Below are 27807 nucleotides of genomic sequence, written 5' to 3'. Positions count from 1 at the left end.
TCCCTCTCTCAAAATTAAATAAACATTAAAAAAAATTTTAATGCCATCTCATGTTGAAGTGTGTTTCCAACCTCATAAGTAGTTACAGCAGATGGTTTATTTTCTCACTTTTATTTATAGGCATATTTGGTCATGTAATTAAGTAATGTTTCTAGACACAGGAAGGTAAGTAACAGAACAAGGACCCTATAGTATTTTTTTAAAATTGTTCAAGTTATTTCCTACTCCACCTGTGGCATGCATATGATTGAAATAATAATTACCAATATTAACCACTTGCATGCTCATATTGGTTAAGAATTAGAATAGCCTCCTCTTTAATTGAAAATCCTTAAACTGCATGCAAACATAGATACCTTTAGAACTGTTTTTAACCATACTTGAACATGATAGTTTTTCATAAATGCTTGAAGATTTGCTCCTCTTTTTTTTTTATTCTTTTTTCTTGAGGACAAACATGCAGGCATAAAGCTTGACTCTAGAGAGAACAATGTATTAGAGATTTTTTTTTTAATCCTAAAAGCATAAAAAAAAAATGGAAGTAACCAAAATTGGGCCAAACCACAGTATTTCTTTCAAGATAACTATTCAAAAAATAAAAAGTGGCCTAACCTCTGTAAATCAGCTAAAACTATTCCCCAGAAAATAATCAAATTCCAGAAACTGGCTTTGATTTAATCTCAGAACTCAACATCTAATCCCATTAATAAGGAAGAAAGTATTAATCTAGGAGAATTATCCTATTTCTAGATATTCCTAACAGTTTATAGATGCCTAGTTTAATGTAACTATAATAGGGGCTTCTTTGAAAGATATTGCACTTTTGGTAATGTATACTACCCTGTTGACTAAAAAAGTAAATCCTTAGAGCATCGGGGTGGCTCAGTCTGTTCAGTGCCCTGCTCTTGATTTCAGCTTAGGTCATGATTTCACGGCCTGTGGGGTCAAGCCCTGCGTTAGGCTTTGCACTGCCAGCACAGAGCCTACTTGGGATTCTCTCTCCCTCTTTTTTTGCCTCTCCCTTGCTCCTGTGCTCTCTCTCAAAAAAAAATAAATAAACTTTTAAAAAAAGAGTAAATCCTCTACCCCCATGAAAAATTAATTTCTAAATATAGTTTTTCAAAACATTTTTTAAGTGATCTCTGTCTTTCATGTTAGAGGCTTTCCTCAAGTCCTAGAAACATTTGGCTATTATTATATCTTAAAATGAGGCACCAAAATGCAAATTGGGAATTCTTTGTGCTGAGATGGGACTTACTTCCTGTTGACTTGTTTAGTGGGTACCCAATATTTTGTTGGGAGAGCCCCCAAAGTCAAGACCATTAGGTCCCTATTTGGTGCTCTTTAGTATTTCCAAAAAAAAGACCTCCAAAGATGTGTACAGGGTGGGGTAGGAGTGTGAAGGGGTTGTGGGGAAGATATTCAGCCACATTGCTCATGTTCTAGCAGCTGAGAGAGGTAAGAAACCTGGGGGCTCTCAATGGCCCTTTTGTAGACTTTGATTTGATCATTTTGTTTCCAGTCTGGTGCCTCATGCCTTCCTTCAGCCGTGCCTTAGGACCCAATCCACTGAGAGTCAACCTTTCAAAGGAATAAACCTCTGGCTTTCTGCCTGGGTGGAAGAGGGTCATTTTCCTGGCTATGTGGAGTGGAGGGGGAAATTTGGCTACTTGTCTTAAAGACTTTAAACCAATTATTTCATATGGGTTTGACTCTACAACTCCTCAGCCTTCAAAGATACCTAGTGCCTCAATTCCTAAGGCTGCCTGAGATTCAGCTGAGTGAAACAACATGGTTCTTGTTGGCGTATGCTCTGCTTTCCAGTCACTTATCTTAAAACAGTCCCCAGTCAGCTCTACCAGTTACCACTCATCCACTTCAAGCTTCCAAAATGTTGTTGGCATCCATCATGAATTGCCACCGCCTTCTCCCTGGTGGGATATGCCTTTGTTTTGTTTTTATTGTTCCTTTACCGTCATTTTAGGAGCATATTTGAGAGAAACCAGAAGAAAAGCATATATTCAATCTTCCATGTTTTATCAGAAGTGCTCTGAATGAGCACTCTAAAATGTACATTATTACCTTATTCCAATTGTACATCATCACCTTCCATTGCAAATTGTACATCATCACCTCTTAGAGGTCAGCCTGAAGGGAACCATGTCTCCTCCCTATTCTCTATGCCCAAGAGTCAAGTCAGTGTCTCTGCTGAGCCAAAGTAGCTGAATGGAAATGGTTAGTGAATTATCACTGGCCCAGGAGGAGGATATTGTATAGCCATCCCTCCCAATTATCACAGAAATTTTTTTAATGGCATGGATTATACATTAACAATGGAGATAAGACAATTGACAAAGTTGAAAGCAAAATATGTATTGATCAATGGCAAAATAAATTCAAAAACAAAATCCCCTAACAGATAAAAGATAAACTTTTGAGAAAAATCTTGGAGTATATATACTATTGGATCACTTCCAATTTTATAATTAAAATAAAGTTCTGGATAATTAAAATCCAGAAAATTTTACATCCAAGATGGGACAAGCCACACACACACATACACACACACACACACACACACACACACCAAAAACAAATACAAAAAACAAAAGCAAAAAATACTCTTAATTCCTATTAACCCAATAAACCTTAAAAAGTGAATACACTGTCATAAAAATTCAAATTTTCAGGCAACTACTGTATGTTAGGTGGTTATAACAGTTGAGAGGAAAGACTGAAGCTAAATCCCTTTAGCCATATAAAGCCTCATCATTATAGTGACTTAGGGATAGCCAAATCTAGTTAACACGCCTTCTTGGTTCTATGGAGCATACTACAATCTGTGCCAAATGCAATTAAAGAATGGTTCAAATGGCAATCTGTAGAGCTTTGAAGATATCCGTGGGAAATGGGCTGTCTGGCTGTTCATTACTGTTGTAATAGATTAGAAGTGACATTGGTTTAAAAAAAAAAAAAGCAACTCATCATTCTGGTCCAATTGACCAATTAGGGCTTTCACACTTGTCATACTGCACTTGCACAATTGTTGACATTATTTTTCATTGTATGATGGTTATGGGAAAGAAACATGGTGCTTGATAGACTCTTGTAATATCTCTGCCTCCAACCAAATTAAAGTCTGCATGCACACATGAGTCTAAATATGTGTATTTAGATACATAGGTAAAATGGAACAAACCCAGTGTGTGGTGATAAGAAATAAATGAGTTGATACTTAAAAAGCAGATGTCTAAACACAGATAACCAGATAGCAAGAAAATACGAGATTTGTATGAGCTGCCTCACTTCTCTGTGACATAAATCATATGAGAATCGTAACTACTGGAAAAAGGAACTTATGGTTTGCTAACAGAAGTTTTTTCTTGTCATTTCAGATATAATCCCTTCTGTAATATTTCATAAAAAGAAGGCATTAATATTGACATAAATACTATAGCATTAAATTATACTGATTGGGTTTGCATCAAATGTCCACTGCAAATGCTCTTTAAAAATGCAACAGGAAGCATTTTTTATACTTCTTTGTCTTATATTGTTTCCCACTATTTTATTTGCACTTTAGATGAGGAACAATTGTAGTCAGGAGTCATTTTGTCATTGAACAATTAACTCTTCAGAGATCTTTCCAGATTTTAAATCATCCTCGCCTTTCCTTCTGTAACTTCAACACTGAAGTTAGGAAGAAAACTATGCATGTGACATAATTTGCACTTGATAAGACCTGGACCAAGCTAAACTAAGTCACCAGAATTCATGTTCTCAGCCCTCTCTCTTTCTAAGCAGGAGCCCAATCACCTACATGGAGGTGATGTGTTTAAAGAAATCCAAATGACAGAAGTTAGGCGGTCTATATTGGTAAACTCTAGGCAATTATAGATCTCCAAGAGGAAGGAAGGTCCTCTTTGTTTTGGTTTTATTTCCTCCAGGTTATCGGTTAAAATGTTTACACCTTATGAATGAAAGCAGAAGTTCTCCAACGGCCTCTACCACCACAGCTATTTCTTCCTCAGTGGTCCCCACTTCCTCCTTAAGCCCTTGTCTCCATCTCTCTCTGAATTTCAGGTAGTTAAGGTGGTAGAAATAAGCCCTTGAGACCTGAGGCTGAGACTGGATGGTTAGGGTCAACTGGATGCGTTTGTTATGCAACATCAAGTAAGGGCACTAGGCAATGGGAGGGAAATGCAGACAAGTTAATTGTTGTTGATTACTGTAATTGTGAAGCCAATAATAGAGGAATTCCTAAAACCTAGAACTCCTTGGGAGTTCTCTTTGTAACAATTCCACCAAAGGTGCTAACGCAGCTCCTACCCGAGTCAGTGCTTTTCACAGATGATGTGAGGTATAATTTAGAACTATTAAAGGAAAGGAGAAACACTAAAGTGAAAATAGCTCTTGGGCTGGTTTGGGAGTGGGGTGGTTTTACTTAGTATAGGCTGCTTATGAGTAGTTTGGTCACTTGTTCTTACTGGTGTTAACTCTGGTTAAGGACTGAATGCAACTTAAATGTTCCGAAATGTTGATGGCTCTAAGTATAACGCTATAGGTCGATAGCACACATGTTTAATTTTATTTCCATTACTCTTGGTGAGTCAGTGACAATATATGGATTTAAAAAAATACTTATTCTCTGGTAACCTTTAAATGTCAAATTTTAATTTATTTGCACAGATGTTATGAAGGACCAACTTGTGCTTCACCTATGCTATGTGTTAGTGACCTGGGAAGAAATAAGATCAGGTCTTTGCAATCTAAGGGAAAGAGATGGGCAAAATTTGGGTTTCAGGACAAGTTTGAAGAAGTTCTAGGTAGCAGCAAAAGTAAACATGTGGTACACAAGGAAGGAGTTGAGATAATTAGGAAAATCCAGAAAAACTTGAGAGAAAATGAATACTGAGTTAAGTTTGAAGGAGTCAGTTTTTCCTGGGCAAGAAAGCAGAAAAGAAAAGATACTGAAGGCCTGAGAAAAAAAGGAAAAGCAAACGTACAGAGGTGTGAATGGGCTAATGTGGTGAAGAGGGAGGGTCATCGAGGAGTTTAACAGTAGACAAGGCCGGAAATGTGGTTTGCAGATAAATCACGTAGGTGTTTGAACTCCATGATAAAACATTTGTACAACAGAAGACACCAACCCATTCTTCCCTAAGGTTTAAGAACTGTGGTTTGCAACCAAGGTCAACTTTGCCCTAAAGGGACATTTTGCAATGACTGGAGACAGTTGTGGTGGTTATAATTGGAGCTGACGATGCTACTGGTTTCTAGTGGGTAGAGGCCATGAATGTTGCTAAATGCCCAACAAGGACAGGACGGCCCCCCTCAACAAAGAATTATTCAGCCCCAGATGCCAATAGTACCGGGGTTGAGAAACTTGGGTTTAAGAAGATATTTCTATGGCACTCATTGGCGAGGTGGAAGAGGGGCTGAGGGCAGAGAGGCATTGAGAAAATTATAGTCACAGGGTTGGGGTGTGATGACAAGACTGAACTAAAGTAACAGCCATGTGTTTGGCACATTTTAAGTAATCATAAGCAGCCAACTTTGAGAAACTCCAATCCCAACCAGTGACCAAGAGGAAACATTAGCAGTCGTATCTCAGAGAGTAGTTGACAGAATTGTCTGTGGTTTAAAATTTGAAATGCTGGAGACCCACCCTCACCGACAGATGCAGAACCTGTGAGCGAGGGACCATCATGCACATTTTCCACAACTCCTGGGGTAATCTTCAGTTGGAGTTCGACCTCAAATCCTTGATTCCTAAACTTGTTTTCTAATCTGTCAGAATGCTTACAATGATCTCCAGGATTGTCCTGATTTTTTTGATCACTTATATTAGAATAATATTTGGCCCCCATCTCTGTGAAGTAGGGACATAAATACATTTAAGATGTTCGGAAAAACAAAGGCATAGCCATGTCTTCTGTATAAAGGAACAATTTGGGGCATTTATATAAAATGCCACATCTCTCCAGAAGTAAGGCACACCTTTGCTTCATTTTGCATGCACACTTTGTCCCATGCTGGGGCCATTACTAGTCCTGCCTCTCACATGCCTGGTCAGCACATTCTCAGATGAATGGTTAATTCAGTTCTGCATGCTTTCACCAGGTCACTGCATCCCAGGGAGAAATTAGACATTTGTCTTGTTGGCTTCTGGGGTATCCTATACTTTTCTACCAAGAACACATGCCAACATGTTATCAGGGTTCTCTCTGGGTGGGAGTCAGGGCTAGAAATAATGTGTATTTTCTTTTGCTTGTATAACTATTTCCCAAAAGGCCCTCATTGATTCAGCACAACTTTTGTACTACAAAAAGAATATACAAAACGAGTTGTCAAAAAGCATTTGATGAGTTTGCATTTGGACCCTGTCCCTGCAAGAGATCATTGTAAACCACACCCTAATACAGATCGACACCCTAGGAAGCCCTTCATTATCAACAGTGGCAAAAGATGGAGACCAAAAAGGGATGAATTTGACAATAAAGATGTGTCCATCCCTATATTTCCTGAGATCCCTAAAATATGTTTTTCAATACAGCCTGGGAAACAACTTGACCAACCATCGAAAGTCAAGTTCCTTTAGATGAGTCCCATTAAGTGAAATGTTGGGACATCCAAGACCCATGGATGTCAGAGCTGACACTGTAATTCCAAATGCAAAATAACAACTAGGATTCCGCCCCTGGTATAAACAGAATGTATCAGCCTCTCTGTACTTATCCTACAAATTAGCCCCTTTCCAGAGATGGAAATAATAATCTTAGAAGCTAGCCAACTCTGCCTTCTACATGGAGGGGGGAGTGTGATCTGATTGGAGTGCACTTAGTGTGGTTGGTATCTAGGTCAGAAGAGTTGGCTACAATAGTTGGCTTTAATACTGGCTTTGCTAGTGGTGTGACCTTGGGCGAGTCATATCCCCACTCCAGATGTCAGTTTCTTCCACTGTGGGGCTCACATAGATGAAATGAGATGCTGCACTTGAGAGCTGGATCTGGGACCTATGAAGAAATAAGGTTTTTGGTGCCTTTTGGCTCATATGATTTCCCTGTTATCTTTCCTAGCTATACTAATAAGAATCACTTGAGTCACTTCGGGAGAGAGGAAATTACTGTGAGCCTAGAAATTGAATGGAATTGGAATGGGAACAAAATCAGGACTATTCTTTCCATCTCTCTGAGTTGTTTTGTTTTTTTTTGGTTTTTTTTTTTTTGTTTTTAGGTTTTTAAATTTATTTTTGAGAAAGAGAACTTACATGGGAGAGGCAGAGAGAGAGAGAGAGGCTCCCAAGCAGGCTCTACACTATTAGCACAGAGCCCAATGCAGGGCTCAAATTCATAAACCTTGAGATCATGACCTGAGTCAAAATCAAAAGTCAGATGCTTAACCGTCTGAGCCACCCAGGTGCCCCTCTTTCTGTCTTTCATAGAATACCTGATTTCTTTCTCATACACAACATTTCTTCTTCTGACTGCACAAGTCCTATACAGAACTCTGATGATGCATGTGTTCCCCTCCAATCTCTACTGATGCATAGGGGAGGTTGCCTTTTTGGAACTTTGTCTACCTCAAGACTTCTTTGCAATTAGTTCCCCATGGTTCCTGGCTCATTTTTTCTAACTTCAAATTTCCAAGAAAAGGAATATGATTGATCAGCTTCTCTTTGGGGGCTAATCTATAAGTCAATGGTAGTGGCCCACCTATCAATTTTTTGCTGTGGAGTCAGGCACCACCACTGGTCCACTGGACTGTTTTAGCTGTGACCACTGGGGCTGGGTGAGGGGGTGGTGTTGTAATAAAAATCGCCACAGGTGGACAGAGACGCACTGACTGAGAGCTCCAAGAAGTACCCTGGTCTGATTACTTGAGTACTTGACTATAACTCCTGGTTTTAGCACTCCTACATATGTATCCTTTTGAAGTTTGTCACTATTCTATTCTGTGGTATAGGAAACATACATGTCTAGGGATATCATCTTGGGAAATGGGTCCATGGTTTAAAAGCTACCCAGTGTAGGAAAAAGTCACTACTCACATGAAGGAGCAATATCAGGTTTCATTCTCTTTTGCTCTTTGTACTGTTATAAAGTCACTGGGCACAGTTTCCATGACCTACAGGCAAGCATCCTTGCTAAGTCACATGGTAGAATCTTTAAGGGAGAACTTTGTAATAATTCAATATAGACCTCTTATGACCAACAGTATCAAGTGGGAGACCGAGAAGTGGGATTGAGTTCACAATCAATTTTAAGGAAAGTGCTATCTCCCAGAATACTCAAAATTGCTTGCCAAGTTTGACATTAGGGTGTCATTCTGAAAAAAATAAACTACCTGACAAGCCAGGGGAGAATAAACCATCAATTCCCGAAGACTCAGTCTCCATACCTGTGGTCTTGCTGATGTTCTAATATCCAAGGATAGAAGAGAGGGAGAGGGAGAGGGAGAGGGAGAGGGAGAGGGAGAGGGAGAGGGAGAGGGAGAGAGAGAGAGAGAGAGAGAGAGAGAGAGAGAGAGAGAAATAGAAAAAAGAAAAAGAAAAAGAAACAAGATTGACTTTGGAAACTCATTTCCAGCCATTTCAAACAGCTTTGGCATTTCCTGTTAAGAAACATTATTTATGTCCAGTCTTCCAGTGTCGCATTTTTCACTGCCTGGTTTGTGACCCTGTTAGAAATATGGTAGACCTAGCAATCCAGGGGAATGAGGACTCTCTCTCTCTCTTTATGCATGCCACCAAATCAACTAAAGTCAGGACTGGGTCATGTTAAGACACTAAGTTAATTTGTCTAGCCAACTGACTTGAGCTAAATGCTCCGTGTGGCCAAGAATCTATCAGATAATAAATCATTTCCCTCATTGATACAATCTCTTTCCTATGTTGACTCAGTCTTTTGGCTACAACAGCAACTTTATATTCCCACTAAGACTAACTTCCCAGAATGTGAAGCCTTGGTGATAATGCTATTCACGAGCATACTTTATGATTATTTAAGATAATTCATTAATTTGATAGGCAAACAGACTGAGTTTCTCAAGAGGCCAGATGCTGTACTAGGTGCTGAGGAATCAGTTGAGAGAGATGGTCTCTGCCCTCCAGGTACTTAAAATCTGGACAAGGGAATGGATGAAAAATTGTAGGGAATGGCGAAGTTGTGACTAAGGTAGAAGGCAGCCTGGTCTGAAGTGAATATTTGTGTTCATGGCTCACGTTTCATGTGACCACATCTTTAATTGGTCTAGAAATGAAGTAATTTGCAGATGATAGATCTGGGTGTCGCCTGCAAGAAACGCACAGAACACGAAAGGCCATACTCCAGCGGAAACTGCAGAAATGCAGAAATGGTCAAAAGCACCATTGTGATGTCGCCTTTTATTAGCCCAACTGAGGAGATGTAATTATTCTGCTAAGTCTTTGTTTGCTATTTGAGAGCAACAAATTAAACCCCACTAATCTACCTTGCTGGATGGTACTTATCAAACCTAAGAGGCTTCAATTATCAACAGCTTAATAAACTTACTAATCTGCATTAAATGAAATCCTTTGCAAAATCACATTGAAACAATGCTTAAGTCACAATCAGCCTGCCTGGTGTCTACAGCCTGCTGTGGCAGAGCCCCAGAATGCACTGTGTAATCAAATTCCATGTTAACTTAAACTCAGAAAACTCCTAATAGTTGGTCACATGTATGTGTGTGCGTGCTTTTTTTTTAAGTCACATTAATTTATACAGAGTCTTTTTAATCCAAAGAAAATTGACACTTAGGTATAAGTCAAACAAGAATGTAATATAAAACTGCTTAAATTCTGCCACTGGTTGTACGAAAAACACTTCAAAGAATGTTTTATTTTGCAAAGGACGAGCCAGCGCGGTAGCTAACAAGTCCTCATATGATACAAAGAATTCAGGGTTGTCATCACATTATCAATCCAGACCACAGTCCCTTGGGAGGTAACAAGAGATAGGCAGTATGCTTTAGGTTTGCAAAAGGAGAAACTGAGGCAGTGGAATGCTTTGCGACTGATCATAATCAGAAACACAAGCAGGCTATCGCTTTGCCTCTCTTTTTTTTCCTAAGCATTCTAGGAAAGAAGACTATAAGCAAATCACTAACTGAGTGGTTTAGCATTCACGTGGATGTTCTCCAAATGATTTGTTTTGATGCTTGGCACAGGGACTCAAGGTGATAGTAACAGTGTCTTGAGGAATGCATCGGTTAGGTCTTAAATGTTAAATCATGAGCAGAGCCGTACAGATGCAGGTAGATGTGTGCTTCGAACACAAAGGGAGCCATAGAATTAAACTGAACAAAGCCCTTCAAGATTTTGTCCTCAATCATTTGGACTAATTAATCATATAAACCCGTCCAGGGCATACAGACCTCCACACATATGCAAATACCAACTAACATCCAGCTATTTGGGATTCTCTTGGAACCATTTCATTTTTTTAATACAGAAAATGCAGAACTTTCTGTTTGGATACAACAGAGGCTGGCAAGGACCGTCACTTAAAGGCTATCTAAGAAACAAAAGTTCTGATCTTCTCTGTTATTTTGAATTACATGACTATAATTATTTTTCATATCATCTACATCAGCCTGTATTTTCTATGACTTGAAAATTTTTGAGCAGAAAAGTGGTATAACTTCTAAATTCAGTGGGAAAACATAATTGACGGGCAATTATACTAAACAAATGGTTGGATTTAAATAATGACATCTAACACTAAGAAAAGACTTCTTGTACCTTCAAAATAACATATTGCAATCAAAAGACTTTCTAAGATTTTTTTCCTTAGACTCCAAAAATATGATTTCCAGACATTCAAGAATGATAGTATGGACCCATTGTTCTTCAAATATGTTAGTAAGCTTTAATGCCAACAAAAGGAAGGGTGGAGACTTAATACATTTTTATATATTTCTCTCTTTTCACTGCTTTTCAGTATGTTTTCTGTAATGCAGAATTGGTGAAAGCAGAGCTTGGAGTATGTCTACCAGATCCCAGCAACAACATAAAAAAATGTGTGTGTGTGTGTGTGTGTGTGTGTGTGCGCGCGCGCGCGTGCATGCCCCTGCGTGGTGTGTGTGAACATGTGATCCAGTAAATCACTCAGCCAATTCAGTGGCAATACTTTAAGACCGATGGGTTCATTTTGCCCAGTATTTTAAGACTTGACGGTTCCATTGGTGCAGAACATGTCAGGAAAACAGAAGAGTAAAGTGTCCATTGATGAACATCTTAAAGAATGCTCCATCCACAGTTGAGTGATCTATTTTCTTGATAACAATATAGTATTATCCACTATTTTCACAAATATTTCTTAAGAGTCTATTAGGGACCAGGCACTGGGGTAAGGGAAGAGAGTAAAAAGGTAAGTAGATATGGCCACTGCCCTAAGTGAGCATGTGAGGATATAAAATAACTGTGCACCATCAATAAGGACAGAAAGTGGTAACAGGCAGGGAAAGAAAAGTACGTACTTGCAGCTCAGGAGGGAACATTTTTCCATTCTGGAGATGGAAAGAGGAGAATAAAGGAAAATTAAAGCTAAATCTTAAGAAGTAGGAAGCATGGGAATAGGTAATTAAATTGAAGCCACCTCCCTGAAATCATAGAAATGGTGAAGGACAAATTTAATTAATTCGAAACACAACAAAAATCATTTAAGTGTCTACTCTGCACCAGCTGTCTGCCAGACTCAGCTCAGATACCTCTCTTGGCCAAAACTGGGTGGTGCCTTACAGTCTGCAAGCTGGTGCCAGCCCCCAACCTGCTTGTGACAAATGAGAGAACGGCAAAAATTGAGAATGAACAACTAGAAATTTTTACAGCAATTCGCCACTACCACAAAGTCCACAGGCATCATCATTTTAGGGCATTTTATAAAAAAGTTTTCAATGGATTGAACACTTACTTTAAATGATCCTTCCCCACAAATCATTTGAAAAGCATTGCTCTGGAACACAGCATGAACTGAAAAGTAGGGTCTTCGTAAAGTTTTGTACTTCCTCTGCAGCTTAAAAAACATTTGCACATGATTTAGTGTTCAACAGATGTTCTTGAATGCTGATGTAAATTAATTAAGAAATAAGCGAATGCAGGTCTGATGGCCCATTTTCAAATTCTCCCTGTAGTGGTCAGAGTCAGGCTCTAGGTAGCATCAACTTTAATGAAGTGTAATTACCTCCGCAACAAAGCTTTTCTTTACATTTTGTTCTTTTTAATTTTATTCTTTTAGTGTTTATTTATTTTTGAGAGAGAGAGTGTGTGTGAGCTGGGAAGGGGCAGAGAGAGAGAGAGAGAGAGGAACGAAACGGGCTCTGCACTGCCAACAGAGAGTCCAATGCTGGGCTTGAACACATGACTGCAAGGTCATGACCTGAGCTCAGGTGCCCCTATGTTTTATTCTTAATGGTTGTTGAAAGATTTCTGCCTGAGAACTGTAAGCACAGAGAGCTGTTTTCTCTACCTGGTTCTCCCTTATGAAATGTTGGATTTGTACATTTGTGAAATGCATACCCTCTCTCATAATAATTCACCTTCAAATAACTAATTCTGGGATCCCAAGTGGGACAAAATGCATACGTGTGCATTTATATGTATCCCTTACTTTATTACTGTTCTTCATTTACTGGGACCTCAGGGAGGGTCAGTAGTTAACAGTCATGTCCACATCAGTATGACCTGTGGTACTCAAAACAAAAAGGAAAAGGAAAAAGAAATACTTGTTTGAATAAAAGAAAGTGTGTGTGTGAGAGTGTGTGTGTGTATATTTATGACTTTCCTTTGCAGTTACATCATGAGCTAGCAAAAAAGAGGTGTGGCTTCCAAGTTTTACTAAATATTGGGGAAAGGACCGAACATCTCTTGCAAACTTAGGGTTTGGAGTTTAAGTTGGTAGGTGAATCAGGATACTTCATCTCTGCTCCATGATTTCCCAGTCGTTAATGACCTGACTTTACTTACTGAACACTTATTACACTTAGCCCTCATGTGCCAATAGGAATCTTAGATCACATTATTATTTAAATAAATCTGTAAAGAATTGCTGCTTATGAAAATTTACATTTGAAACATTGAAACATTAAATCATCCACAACCCCCTTCACCCAGGTGGTGAATATTATCTGTTCATGTTTCCTCAAAAAGTAGTATTCAAATTAAAGACTAATGACATTTTTACTCTTCTGTCTTTTTATTTGGAGCAGTCATGGATCTGAAAGGAGGTTGGTGTGGCTGGAGGGAGTGAGCGGGGATGAGGGAACTATGCAAGACTGAGGACCAGTTGAGGATCTAGATTTTCTTCTAGAAGTAGTGACAAGTGACAAGCTGGATGATTTGGGGGCCAGGGACTGTCACGAGCCAATTCATTATTTTAAACAGCCATCACTAAAACTGTTCTACATGATACTGCAGTGATGGAGTCATGATACTATGCATTTTGCAAAAACCCAGAGAACTGTGCAACACAAAGTGTGACCCCTGATATAAACTGTGGGTTTTGTTAAGGCAAATGTATCCATATCAGCTCATAAATTGGAACAGATGTAGCACACCGGTGCAAGATGTTAAATAAGACGGAAACCATGGGGGTGGGGGAAAAATGAGACTTCTCTGTACTTCTGTTCAATTTTTCCTCAAACCTAAAACTGCTCCAAGAAAATCTCTTTAAGAGGGAAAAAGAGATTCATGCTAGATGGACAGCAAGGGGGACAAATTAGGAAGCCAGTACAGTGTATTTTTTTAAATACCTTTATGGGGCACCTGGGTGGCTTAGTCCGTTGAGCATCCGACTCCGCCTCAGGGCATGATCTCGCGGTTCGTGAGTTCGAGCCCCGCGCGGGGCTCTGTGCCGACAGCTCAGAGCCTGGAGCCTGCTTCAGAATCTGTGTCCCCCTCTCTCTCCGCCCCACCTCTGCTTGTGCTCTGTCTCTCTGTCGTTCCAAAATGAATAAACAAAAAAATTTTTAAAAATTAAGAATAAAATAAAATATATTAGCATAGCCTCTTTCAAAAGAATATTGCTATCAGACATTCATTTTGGTAACAAATATTCAAAGATTGGAATTCTCTACATTAGAGTGAGGTGAGGTGCTATGAAAATAGAGGAGAAAAAAGTCATGCTGCCATCCAATGAAACACAAATTGGAGATTAAATCTGTATTTCTGTACTACCTACTGTCATTTTTTTTATTTTTTTTCAACGTTTATTTATTTTTTTTGGGACAGAGAGACAGAGCATGAACGGGGGAGGGGCAGAGAGAGAGGGAGACACAGAATCGGAAACAGGCTCCAGGCTCTGAGCCATCAGCCCAGAGCCCGACGCGGGGCTCGAACTCACGGACCGCGAGATCGTGACCTGGCTGAAGTCGGACGCTTAACCGACTGCGCCACCCAGGCGCCCCCCTACTGTCATTTTTTATACCTACTTTTGAATTTGTGTTCATTTCTAATCAAATGAAATTTAAATCAAATTTAAATTAATCACATTTAAATTAATATATTTAGAAAAAGCTAGTATATGTATTTATATCTTCCAAGTCCTAAAATCTTCCATCGAGATTTTATATTATACAAAGATAAGAATAAATGGAAAAGATACGAGCTTTGGTAGTGAGTATGTAAGAGAAGACAAGGACAGTATTTTGAAGCTAGGCCTAATAAACTTGAACCATATTAAAACTTTCGTACAACATAAGCAGAGGCTGAATTTATGTGGATGGTTTTATTTTCTAGCTAACAATCTAGTAATTAGAGAAAGATGGTTATCAGACAGAAATACACCTATGCTGCATTGACTTAACACCTAATAACATCTCCAGAGAGTAATAGGAAGTTTCACATTGACATTGCTGGATCTGTTTGCTTATAACTTACTTCTGATGATGAAAATGAGATTGATTTGATCTCAGTCTCTCCAGTTAAATAATACTTGATTGTTTGGTTTTAGAAAAAAGTACAAATCATAGGCAGTCTGCATATTCTGATCTGAATGATCACCAAGATTTGATTTATCATTTGGTGGTGGATGAGGGAAGAGAACTGGTCTTGAAAACTCTCCCAATGGCAGAACTAGAAATATCAAATATTAATTAATTGTAATAATGTCTTAATAATACTTGGAATCTTACTGAAACAGAATTAGAACTTCTCATGTGTGCCAGATTGCTAAACCGGGGGCATTCTTAAGAATGGTTGGCATCTAGTGAGAATTCTTTAAGGGATTATTTATTAATTCAAATCTCCTTATGTACTTTGTCTCAGTAGGCACAAAACCGTGTGCTCTCTGCTACATTTTTGTTATCAAAAGAATAATGGTTCCATGAATTTGCAAAAATTAAAATTAAAAAAAAACCCTCATTTTCAAAACGCCTCTACATGTACTCTGTAGACACTAATGAGGGACTCACAGCAAAGTTGTCAGGTTCTGACTCGCTGAGTCCCCAGCTCTGAGAACTGAGGTTGACCCAAGAGATCACCAAGATTGAGTCATTTCCCCAAGATCACACACATAGTCACCAACAAGCCATGGCTGAGATGCGTATTTCGGGACTCCTGATCAGTCATGCTTCTACCAGGCTCTGCCTCACGACAGCTTTGAATGGATAAAGACAATCAGAATTTTAGAAATAAAATCCCACAGCCAGATTTCGGTCTTTCCGTCGTGAGGATAAAGAGTTTGACCTGAGAACGAAAATCACTCATTGATTAAGATAAATCAGTATCTCAGATAAATCAAAATACTTTAAAGTAGTTAGAATAAGAAAACTAAAAATAACTTCAAAATGTATATATAAAAATATTTATAAATATATGTAAATATAGGATTACAAATATATTTTAATAATTATAAAATATGTTTTAAAAATATATGCAAAATTAAAAGCAAATGTAATATAAAATATGGATACAACATAAAACAGTAATATAGAATATATTATGTGTTATAGAGATAAATATAGAAATATGAATATATATTTGTATGCATATTTTAATGTTTATTTTGAGAGAGAGAAGGGGTGAGCAGGGGAGAGGGGCAGAGAGAGAAAGAGAGAGAGAGAGAAAGAGAATCTTAAGCAGGTTCCCCACACAGTGCAGAGCCTGATGCAGGAATCGATCCCATGACCCTGGGATCATGACCTGAGCAGAAATCAAGAGTCAGACACTCAACTCACTGAGCCACACAGATACCTCTATTTGTTTATATCTTAAACTTTATGTATCTATGTGTGTGTATACACACACACACACACACACACACACACGCACACAGAGAGTGGGACAGAGAAAGGGGACTTGCTTCCTTAGTAGTGAATCCTGATGTGGGAATTCTACTACAAATACAACTACAGCTACCCATCCATCCTTACCCTCTTCTCAAAGTCTTTGGTCCTTCCAGGACAAGAGAGGTAAACAAAATAGAAATTAGCCTCTGAATCTATGATGTTATTTGTCACGTAAATTCCACATTTCTACATAACACAAAATGTTTCCATTTCACAACTCAGCCTATTTCTTTGGCTCCTGACAAAGTCAGAACAGCTCAGGAATGAGTAGTAAGGTAAACAGAATTAAGGGCATAAAGGAGGACTTCACCTCGCTCCAGCTCCTCATTTACTTGATAGAAAACAAAGTTGTATTTCCCGTGGGAGAAGCCTCCATGAATACAGACCCCCCCTACGCCCCGCCCCGCCACGATTTGTGCACCCACACTATTACACAGACACTTCTTTCCAACGAATGACTCATCATTTTAAACATCCTGGCTCTTGTGGAGTATGTCATTCTCCTAGTTTTGTTGATCGTGAGTTTTTCTTTCATTTTCTCCTCTGAAGTTTCTATCATTATCTCTTAAAAGACGTACAGCAGTTTTACAGGGTCAGCACTACTGTAGCTCTGTTTTTCTGTCGATGGAGGCAGTCAAGTCCCTGAGAGTATGTATGTGGCTGTTAAGTATTTACGTTACCATCTATGGACGCAGCTATTACTTTCAAACAAGTGGCTAATCCTTGACTAAAAATGGGATGCTTTTGAAATAGAGATCTACATCCTCATTCAAATTTTCAAGTCTGTTAGGCTTGATGAAGTATGTATACTTTTGTTAAGATCAGGATGATGACAACATCCTTGTTGCACTACAGAGAAGAAAAAGATCATTCAGCACCCCTAAAATCACCCACAAAATATAAAGAGATGCAGGGTTCACTGTACCCCAATAGGAGCATAAGACTTTGGGTTTCTCAGGCTAACACAGTAGCTGAGGTATAACTTTGGCACGATGCTTAACCTCTGTAAGCCCCAGCTTTTTATTTGGGTAATGGAATTTTATAATACCTGCCTTATGGAGTTCCTGGGAATATTTCATGAAATGCTATTTATGAAAGCATTCTGTGAACTGTAAAATTCTTTATAAGTATGATGTATTATCGCCAAGCAGTGATTAGCTGCTTTATGATGAGGAAACAATTTTCCAAAGAAACATGGAAACATATTTTTAAGTGGTTTATGAAAATGCCAGTGAGATTAACATTCCTATATATATTCGTATTAACGTCTACATAGAAATTTTGAATGTGTTTAAGTATAATTTACACAGCATGACCTATTGATAAAAAATGAGTTTCATTTATAATTGTAAAACATAACTTATTGAATCTTTTCCCAATCTGGTAATAAAAATATAATTTAACTTTATGTTAAGGTGTCTATGATTTAAGTTGTAGAGGCTATAATGTGAATTTTAGTATAAATAATTTCAGGGCACGAAGAATTCTCCCCCAAAGATGATTTATTAAAAAATGAGAAATTGGGGCCCAGTTGGTTAAGCATCTGACTTCGGCTCAGGTCATGATCTCATAGTTTGGGAGTTTGAGCCCTGCATTGGGCTCTGTACTGACAGCTCGGAGCCTGGAACCTGCTTCAGATTCTGTGTCTCCGTCTCTTTCTGACCCTCCCCTGCTCGCACTCTGTCTTTGTCTCTCTCTGAAAAATAAATAAACATTAGAAAAATTTTTTAAATAGGAATTGATATTCCCATAGAAACCAGGTTCGAAAATAGAAGGAGGAAGGAACGTGTGGTAGGTGAGGCAGTACCATAACAGACCTGGAGTACTGAGTATTTACAGGGGAAATTGACAATGAATGATTATCAATTTTGACAGGAAAATCAATAATTATAATACCGTATGACTTTTCCCCTAATGGAAGTATGGGCGAGGTACAGAAGTGGAATAGTAGTTGTGGTGGTTCATTGTGTCTGGCACTGGGCAGCCGAGCCTGTTAGAATACACAGTACTTTGTGCAGAGTCTGGAAGAACGAAGAGGCATTGACTAAGTATAGAACCCAGAACTTTGCATTTCCAGGCAAATGGGACAGCATATTCAAAGGTTGAAAAGTGTGGAATAACATGGTACATTAGGGGAACAATCAATAATTTAGTTTGCTGGGGCACAATGTGTTCAAAGATTTGGAGGAAAAGGGAGAGATTTTAATAAAGTTACCTCCGAAGCCATTTCCTAAAGGTTTTAATTACTGAACTGACATGATCATGCAGGGGATGGGGAGCCACAGAAGGGTACTGACTGAGGGGTGTTCTAATCGATTATTTTAGGAAGAACATACTGGTGGCAGCACGCTCTGGAGGAAGCTGGCTGTGTGATGTTTCTCTAGCATTATTTTTACTTTATAGGTCAACTGCAACTCTAAATGTTAGAGACCACAGTGTGTTTATTGTCAAGCATTAGAATGAAAACAAGGAACATTTAAGAAGGATTGTTCCTGTGTTTCCCAAACTCCAGTCACTTTTGTGATACATCATGATTTTTCTCTGATCTACAAATGATTTTATTCTAATTTATTAAACATTTTTAACAGACTCATTTTTTTCCAACCCCAAAAGGGAAAATGCATGTCCCCAGGGAATAGCATTTGTTAAGGTACAGGTTTAGCCACTGCATATATATTATATATTAACATAAACCCAGCTATTAAAAATGCCCATCAAAGGGGTGCCTGGGTGGCTCAGTCGGTTAAGTGTCCAACTTCGGCTCAGGTCATGATGTTGCGGTTTGTCAGTTCGAGCCCTGTGTTGGGCTCTGTGCTGACAGCTCAGAGCCTGGAGCCTGCTTTGGATTCTGTGTCCTCCTCTCTCCCTGCCCCTCCCCTGTTCGTACTCTGTCTCTGCTGGTAACTCTGCTGTTACAATGGCGGAGATAAATGGTGCCACAAAGAGCCTAAATTATTAACCATCTGACCCCTTACAGAAAATGTTTGCTGACTCCCACTCTACATCATGTTCTTTTTGTTGCTGTTGTCAAATGTGGACCTCACAGGAAAAAGTAAATGCTTTGGACATCTTTATGACAGTGAAATAGGCATTTTTTTTTCATGTCAAGATCTAGTTGCTGCTTGTAGAAAATCTGATTTCCATTTTTAAAATTGATTTAGGTACCAGTGGAAAGTTTTTAGTATATTCTATTTGAGCATGATTTTTTTCTTTAATGATGAATTAGGAGGATGATGTATTCTGCCACTACGTAAAGAACAACCATAGTTAGCATTACCCTTGTGGTTTCCTCTTGTTAGTATTCAGATTATATTCTCTGTAAACTACATCTGAAACAGGCTAGAAATGTACCCTGTCAGGAGTTGCATTGTTGGGTGATGCATAAGAGATTCTAAAAAGACCCATATGGACAGTATGGCCGAGAGCTACAAGTCTCTGTGGAACTAATTACCTTCTCAAATCAAAGGGTCCTGGAGATCATCTGCGGCCTCTTGTGAAAGCATCTCTGTGCTGACTTTACCTGGGGCGTCCCTTTCTCTTAAACAAAAATGCTCATGGTTCTAAAGATAATGTTTTTGTCTTTGGTATAAAGTTCGTGGAAGATGCCACATGTTCTGGTCCCTATCAAACATTTCCCTCTATAAAGGAAAAGAAGCAAAAAGAAAAAAATATATATATAAGTAAGATGAGAGAGAATAGAGTTAAGAACAATACAAGGGCAGTGTGAATGGGAGGGAATTCAAGATTTAAAGTAAATCAGATGAAGGTTTGAAGTAGCATCTGATGATGAAGAGGGTTGAAGAAAGCTGAAATCTTAAAATATTTCTTACATTGGAGGGATCATCTATAACAAATTCATTCAGTCACACAGATAGTCTACAGCCTACCAGCTTCTTGTCTCTGAGGTGCTTGCCTGCCCACCAACCCTCCTCCTCCTCTCTCTCCCATTTCTTGTCTTTTTCCTATTCTTCTCTGATCCCTTCCTTCCCCCACCTCCTTTAAACTCGAGAAGTCTCATCCAGCACCATACAGAAATTTTCTTTCCAACTATTCCCCACTGAGCCCTCTGTGTTTTCTTTCTTTCTTTTTTAATGCTTACTTATTTTTGAGAGAGAGAATCAGAGCATGAGTGGGGGAGGGGCAGAGAGAGAGGGAGACATAGAATCGGAAGCAGGCTCCAGGCTCTGCGCTGTCAGCACAGAGCCTGATGCAGGGCTCAAACTCATGAACCATGAGATCATGACTTGAGCCAAAGTTGGATGTTTAACCAACTGAGCCACCCAGGTGCCACTCTCTATATTTTTAAGTAATCTCTACACCCAACCTGGGGCTCAAACTCAAAACCCCCAAGATCAAGAGTCATCCACTCTACCGAGTGAGCCAGCCAAGTGCCCTCTCTTTTGACTGAATTCTTCCTAAGTCACTTCCTGAACTACTCTTCTTAGTGAATTCCTGTCATCTTAAGCTTAATAGTTGAAATTTAAGAAATCTGGAGATCTGTCCACAAAGAATTTAGTTTTATGGCTACAAATGTATGGTTAGAGGGGAAAATTTAGGAAAATCTAGAAAAAGAAAAGGAAGAAAATAAAAATTAGTTACAGTTTGGGGCACCTGGGTGGCTCAGTTGGTTAAGAGTCTGACTTGGGCTCAGGTCATGATCTCCCAGCTTGTGAGTCTAAGCCCTGCATCGGGCTCTGTGCTGACAGCTCAGAGCCAGGAGCCTGCTTCAGAGTCTGTCTCCCTGTCTCTCTGCTCCTCCCCTGTTCACACTCTGTCTCTCCCTCTCTCTCAAAAATAAATAAACATTAAAAAAATAAAAAATTAGTTTCCTCTTTAAGTGTATTTCCTACCTATCATGTCTGTCTGTATTTAAAATTTATAATTACTCTTCACTTCCTCTTTTATGCCTGCTTGCCTCACACAAGAATGTGAAAATATGTATTTCTCTATGTAATTAGTTTTCTGAAACTTGATTATGATCATCATCCAACAGCACGAGCCATAGTTCAGTTAGCCTCCCCTCGCTGAACTTTTTCCAATTTTTCTGTGTTATAAATAAAGACGCAGTGAACATCTCTGTGGCTCACATCTCTGGTGATTGATTCCCTGAGAATAAAATGCATGGGAGTGTTACTGCTGCGTGAAAGGAGGGGATGCACATTATCAAGGCTGTCACTATTCTGTAGCCAGCTCCTGAAGACAAGCGAAGGGACTTCTCCATCACACATTTAATGCTGAAGCTCAGTCTGATGTTTCACTTGAACGTCTTGCTGATTTTACTGCATCCTCAGTTGAATGTCATTAGGTAGTTTATTGACTCTTGTGTCTGGGGTGAACTTGGTATGTGAGAAACCGGAGTATGAAGGAGATCAATCCTGGAAACAGCAGAGAGGCCAGGAGAAGGCTCAGTATTCCATCCAAGTTTGGAATAAGTCATCCAGTTCATGCTGTGACTGCCAGTGAATGTTCTCTTAACACATACTAGGTATTTTCAGGGAAATAAAAGATCAGAGTGGCATTGCCCTCACAGATTTATAGTCCCTATTGTTGACCATAAATACCAACTCTCTGCTCTGACCTCTTTTTTTTTTTTTAAATGTTTATTTATTTTTGAGAGAGAGAGCGTGTGCACGTGCAAAAGAGAGCACACCAGAGCCCGGGAGGGGCAGAGAGAGGGAGAGGATCCCAAGCAGACTCTGCATGGTCAGTGCAGAGCCTGACTTGGGACTCAAAACCAGGCGCCCCTCTGCTCTGGCTTCTCTCTGGAAGGGAGGAGATAAATCCTTTGGAGATGAAATGCTTATATATTTACTTTTTTAAAAAGTATTTTTGCCTTGTTGAAATCAGAGCTCTTTACTCTCCCAATTTGTTCACTTATCTAGTTAAGAACTACTGTTATGTAAAAAATTCACTCTTGGATGATGTTTGAAAGGGACCTTTTTGTGTGAGCCAGAAGCTCCCAGTCGGGCCACCCCAGGCAGACACCATCCTGCCTAATGTCTGCGTCCATGATCTGGAATGGTCCCGGCTCATCTCTTTTTCATAGGGAAACAGGAGAGTGTAGGTTTCCAGTCACACATTTGCAATTGTCAGGGAGGGGCCAAGGATGAGAGGTGTGATCAGACAAGTCTTATCATTTTATTGACATTTTAGAAGTTGTAGAAAGACGCTGACAAAGTCCAACTTTATTCTACTTGTGCTCCCTTTCAGGGACCAGACCAGTCCTTTGAAACATTCAGAGTTTTTAGCAGTTCCTCTTTAAAGAAATGCTATCATTCCATTCTTTGGGGAGGAATGAACAATGCCCCTTGTGTGTTCGAACCACTCAGAGCATTAATACACTGTTTCTTTAGAAGGATTTGCTTTCCCAAGTTGAACTTTTCAGAACTCAGAACACCTTATCACACTTGCAGAAAGCTTCTCTCTGAAAATGGAAAAAGCCAAGGGGGGAGAGCCTGTCAGGACTTGTGCCAGTTAAATCCGATCTCTCCGGGGATTTGTTTTTCTTCTGGCGTCAGATTAGATGTTCAAATCAAGCAGTATTTGAGGGCTGCAAGGGAATGTCCATGGGATTCTTAGTGAGGCTAATCCCAAAGCGGCACATTCCAAGGGGCTAATCTGCCCAAGTTCATTGCTTACTTGAAACGTCTCTTGGGGGAAGAGCTGGGCAAGTGGCTTTTTTTCCAGTGGGCGGTCATAAGAGCATTATTAACGGGATGACCAGCCCCAGACGCAGCAAAATGAAAGCAACAGGCACCGCTCGTGAGACTGTCCCTGCCGCCACCCAAGAGTCAGTGCTCAGGTAAAATGATTTCAGCTCGTTTTCTTCTTGTTCAGCCTCCCAGGAGTGGATGGGGGTGGGGGGGCCTGCAGGAAGACCAAAGGAATGCCCAGGGAGATGCTGAAGGAAAGCAAAAGTCAAAAATGAACCTAGGCATGCAGTACCTTTGGGTCTTTGGGGTTTTGTTCTGATCAGGACAGAGTGTACATTTGAAACAGGAGAGTCTCCAAAGAAGGAATATAGTGACATTTCACTTGTAATTTGTTCCTCTGAAGTTAGCGAATTTTTTTCTCTTCTAATCTTGTGGTTACTGGTCTGGGTTGTTGTCGTTCTGTTAAGTTATCCAGCTCTAGGGTGGATTGCGGTAGCACTTTCCAAGATATTCTGGAGACAGATTGAGTAAGATTTAGTACATACTCGATGTATGTGCTTGTAAACCAGTCCTGCCTGGAGAAGTTCTTGATTCTGGAGCTGGTGGGGAGTCGGAAGTAAGAAGCATCAGAGTAATTTGGGGAATTAATGTTTGTAGCAGAGCCTTTGTGAGAAAGAATTGAAACGTGCCTAAGTGAAATAACTTAATCTTTTTTTTCTTTTGAAGGCAATATTTACAGCTTTTGTTTGCTTGTTTCTATCATTTTTGTTCTTTACTGACTGTACATTTTACTTTCAAAGTTAGTACTTTACTCTTTGAGGGTAATCATTATACTTTGTTCAAAATGTGAATGTCCTCATTTTTGCTTTCAGTACTATTTCCTTTAATTATTAGCCTTTGAAACCACTTCCCTGTTACACATCACACATGACTGATAATGCAGAAAGACAAGAAAGAAAATAGCCCTTCACAAGCTCAGTCATGGCGATGTGACCATTCTACCTTTAGAAAAGAACGTACAAAGTGGCTTTCTAAGGTCTGGTAGAAGCCATCTTTTCTAAGAGTACATGAGACTTCCGAAGGATATTTAAAAATAAAAGATTTTAGGGCGTAGTGTCCATTGAAGTTTTGCATTAGAAGAGAATTAAAGGGTCAATGAGAAACATGGCATGTCAAAACTATTTCATGCTTTCTAACAACAAGGATAGCCATTCTGAGCTAACTAACTTGGATTCTGAGGGCAAGTATGAAACTCACACAGAGCAGTTCAAAGCCTTGGGACAAAAGAAAAGGGAATTAGTTTAGGGAACAAGTTAAACCATGATTATACTTCAAATTTGCCCTCTCCAAGAAAATAACTTTAAAAATCTAAGATCTACCCACACTGAAAACCTGAATAAAAAGCACAATAGAGCAAAGCCCACAGTAGAGCGTAGTCAGTTATGCATATACTTTGTAGAATTCCTAATTCATGTGTTTTACATGCATTCTTTCTATTATGTATTATAGATTTCTTCTTAAAAAAAGAATCCAATTCAATTATGAATGTTGGAGATATTTTTTTATATTACATTTCCTCCCCTGCCCCTGCAATTTTCCATGCCTTTACAAGGGGAATTGTTAATCTGCTTGTAATAAACTGGAAACTGATGTTCATTCCTTTTGCTAACAGTGAGGTAGGTTTTTCACCTTTGAAAAGGCAATGAGGGTGCTAAACTGCAACAAGTCACATTATTTTTAGAAACTAAGTAGAGTCCGCAACGCTATGCAACGCTATGTAGTATTTCTGAGTAGAACTTGCAGGACCATCCAAGTTGAAACTGGGATCCATGAGTGAGAGAAATAATCAAGGTGCCCTTGAAAAGTCTAATTCATCCGCCATGGTCCCCCCCCTCTTCTCATGTTGTGAATCCTGTTGTAATTACATTTCTTTGTTAGAGGATCATTTGTTATAATGATCCTCCTTCTTTTACTTCTTGCTCCTATTACGCGGTCTTCCTAATCTCCCACCCCAGTCCTTTATCCTAAGGGGAGAGGTAGAACAGATAGCGGAGGGTTTATTACTCTACGTGTGAGGATAGAAAGAGGGAAAGATCCAAGTATGAGCTGGTTCTAAGCTATGCCTCTAGGAGTCCAGCACTGTCCAAATACCAAGGCGCTCCCAGGCATGCCCAGATGGCACTGCCCAGATCAAGGGTATTTAGTATCAATAATGTGTGATTTGGAGAGGCAGTTTAGCAGACTGGGTAAGAAGAGTATGAACTCTGGAGTCAGACTGTCCAAGTTTAAACTTGGTGCATCTCTCTGCCTCAGTTTCTTCAATGGTAAAATGGATATAATAGTAGCATGTCCTTCATGGCATTCTTATGAGGCTCTATGGAGATGATACATGTATATGGCACAATTCCAGGCACATGATGAGCCCTTCATAATATTAAGTATCGAGTGCCTACTGAGTTCCAGGTGTTCTCCCTGAATCAGGTGCTTCAGTAAATACAACAATGCTCTGAAGTAGCTATAATTATCTTTATGTTATAGAAAAGACTCAGGGAAGTTCAATAACTATTCTGTATACCTTGTTAGTGGTCAGCTAGGCTGATCATCCTCCAGGCAGAGAGAGATCAAATGAGGTCAGTTCTGTTAGAGCAGGGTTCATAGTGCTCTTGTCTGAACGTGTGTCAGAACTTTTAGTACCAGAACCAACCCAGCGGTCCCTTTTCTTGAAATGAAACATGGTACCCAAATAATAATGCTAACAACTCAGTGTGTCAGCTATTATTATTGTGCCCATTTTATAGATCAGAAAAACTGAGGACCCCCAAAATTATGTGACTGTGTCCATGCTGTAGAGTCCCACTCATGCCATTTTTTTCTAACAGCAGAACTCACACTGTATTCATGATACTGCTGTGTCTCGGGGAGTATTGATTAGCACTCCCCCAAATTTTCAGATGCTTCCCCAAAAGATCCTTCTGAATTCTAGCCAAAGTGATCCACAAAGAAGAAAGGAATTACACTCTCCCTTTTCTGCTCCCCGAGGTGTAGGGAAAGTTGGTTTCAAATGTCCAGTGAGGAATATTTTTACCATCTGTCTGCCAAGAGATGTTATCAATGAAAGTATTCAGTGTCTAGGAAAAATCACAGCCTATGAATAGTTTAACTTACAGGCTTTTCACAAAGATCAAGCCTGGTTATCTACGCCATTCAGCTCATTTCTGTTGCAAAGATGCAGCCACTGGCTTTTCCTATATATTTGAGAAGAAAAATTTCCATGAACAGACACTGGGGCCTTTCTCATGCCTAGCTGACAAACAGAACTGCAAATGTTACCTTCCTGGTGTGAGGAGGTGTGAGGAGGTGCACCTTCCAGGTGCAGAGGGCCACCTGGACCCAGGGATCTCTGAGACAGGACGGGTGCTCCTCTTCATGTAGATGGTGCATAAACACTGACAAATGTGACCGTGTGACCACTTGTGACCATGACTGAAACAGGATGCAGCTCCTTTGTACCCCACAGGCATCCCCCATGTTGCCACTTTTACAACGTGCTTTGTCATATGAGGTAACCATGGCCTTCACTGCTGCGTGCTTACATAGACTCCCATCACAAGAGAGGAGGGAGATGCAAGACTAAGGATTGAGAGCAAATGAGAACTTCACACAGTTTATACAGATGTCTAGGTCCTTGGCAGAGTCAATATCAATTAGGGCCACACATGGTGGTTTGTAACAGTCAACACTGGTCACTGAGGCCAAGCAAATCACTAAGTTGCACTTTGGGCCTGTATATTTCAAGGGTATGAATTTAGCCCTAATACTGTGTTAGAGAAAAGATGATGTCATGTAGAAGTAACCTTACAGGATGCTCCAACAACTTCCCTCTTAAATGCTTGGAGAAGGAATCTTCTAAGTAGTTTATAGGATCTCATGGGAGACTCCTCTACTCTTTCCAATGCTGGTAGAAGCTGCACGATGGACACTATACTTGGGAACAAAGATAGTACAGTTTGCTGGAACTTCCTTTATCCTTCTGGGAACCAATCTCAGTGGCTGGACTTCTGGGCAGACAGTCCCAACAATGCCCATTCTAAGAAGGTATTTCCTGTACTTAAAGACATGGGGAAATGAAAAGAAAAGAAAAAGTGCTATCTTCCTTCCTTCCAAAGGCATTACCTGTGAAATTTCTGACTGTGATAAAGACATTTATCTTCCTATGTTTCCATTTCCTTTTCCCATTCTGTATTTAAGCACTGCTAATTTGGATTTTAGGAAAAACATCATGATGGATTAGGGCTCTTGAGTTATATAATTCTCTTACCATTTCTCTTTCTTTGTATAAAAAAAATTGAATGGAAGTGTTAGCCACAAGAACTTCATACTTATTCACATATATTTCTTCCCATCACTGAATATTTGTTAGGTACAGGAATTTAAGCATACTGCTCTGTGTTTTTCATTATCTCCGTAACTAGCATTGTTTTTCTGTTCTTCAAAAAAAACTTTAAGAATCTGTATAAGTTTCCATCACTAACCATTTTTTTTATAATGGTCCTTTTCTTTGACTCAATATTATAATGTTAACCTAGTCAACAGGTTCTGGCAGTCATTGGTTTTTGTTATATGCAGTGTTTATGTTTGAAGTAACTATCATTTCAATTCAGTTTATGAGATACTGAATCATGATGTAATTATGAAATTTTTGCTTCCTACTCAAAAATACTTGTGGGTTATATTCACCTCTTCTTTTTTTTTTTTTTCAGGCTCAGAAATCCTGGATAGAAAGAGCATTTTATAAAAGAGAATGTGTTCACATCATACCAAGCACCAAAGACCCCCATAGGTAATCTTG

The 27807-nt window shown here is 39.4% G+C and overlaps 1 protein-coding gene across 5 annotated transcripts in view; it reads left to right on the top strand.

Moving 5' to 3' along the window:
* Positions 1-27807, top strand: part of TRPM3 (transient receptor potential cation channel subfamily M member 3) — a 502889-nt gene that overhangs the window by 211859 nt on the left and 263223 nt on the right. For all 5 annotated transcript variants that reach the window (XM_030293212.1, XM_030293204.1, XM_032595678.1 and 2 more), the window contains exon 2: positions 27719-27798. In XM_030293212.1, coding sequence (XP_030149072.1) covers positions 27719-27798 — 80 coding nt within the window. The remainder of the gene's footprint in view (positions 1-27718; positions 27799-27807) is intronic.

Source organism: Lynx canadensis, chromosome D4, assembly GCF_007474595.2.
Source record: "Lynx canadensis isolate LIC74 chromosome D4, mLynCan4.pri.v2, whole genome shotgun sequence".
NCBI lineage: Eukaryota > Metazoa > Chordata > Mammalia > Carnivora > Felidae > Lynx > Lynx canadensis.
Note: the sequence above shows the minus strand (reverse complement) of the source record. Positions and strands in the feature narration are given on the sequence as shown.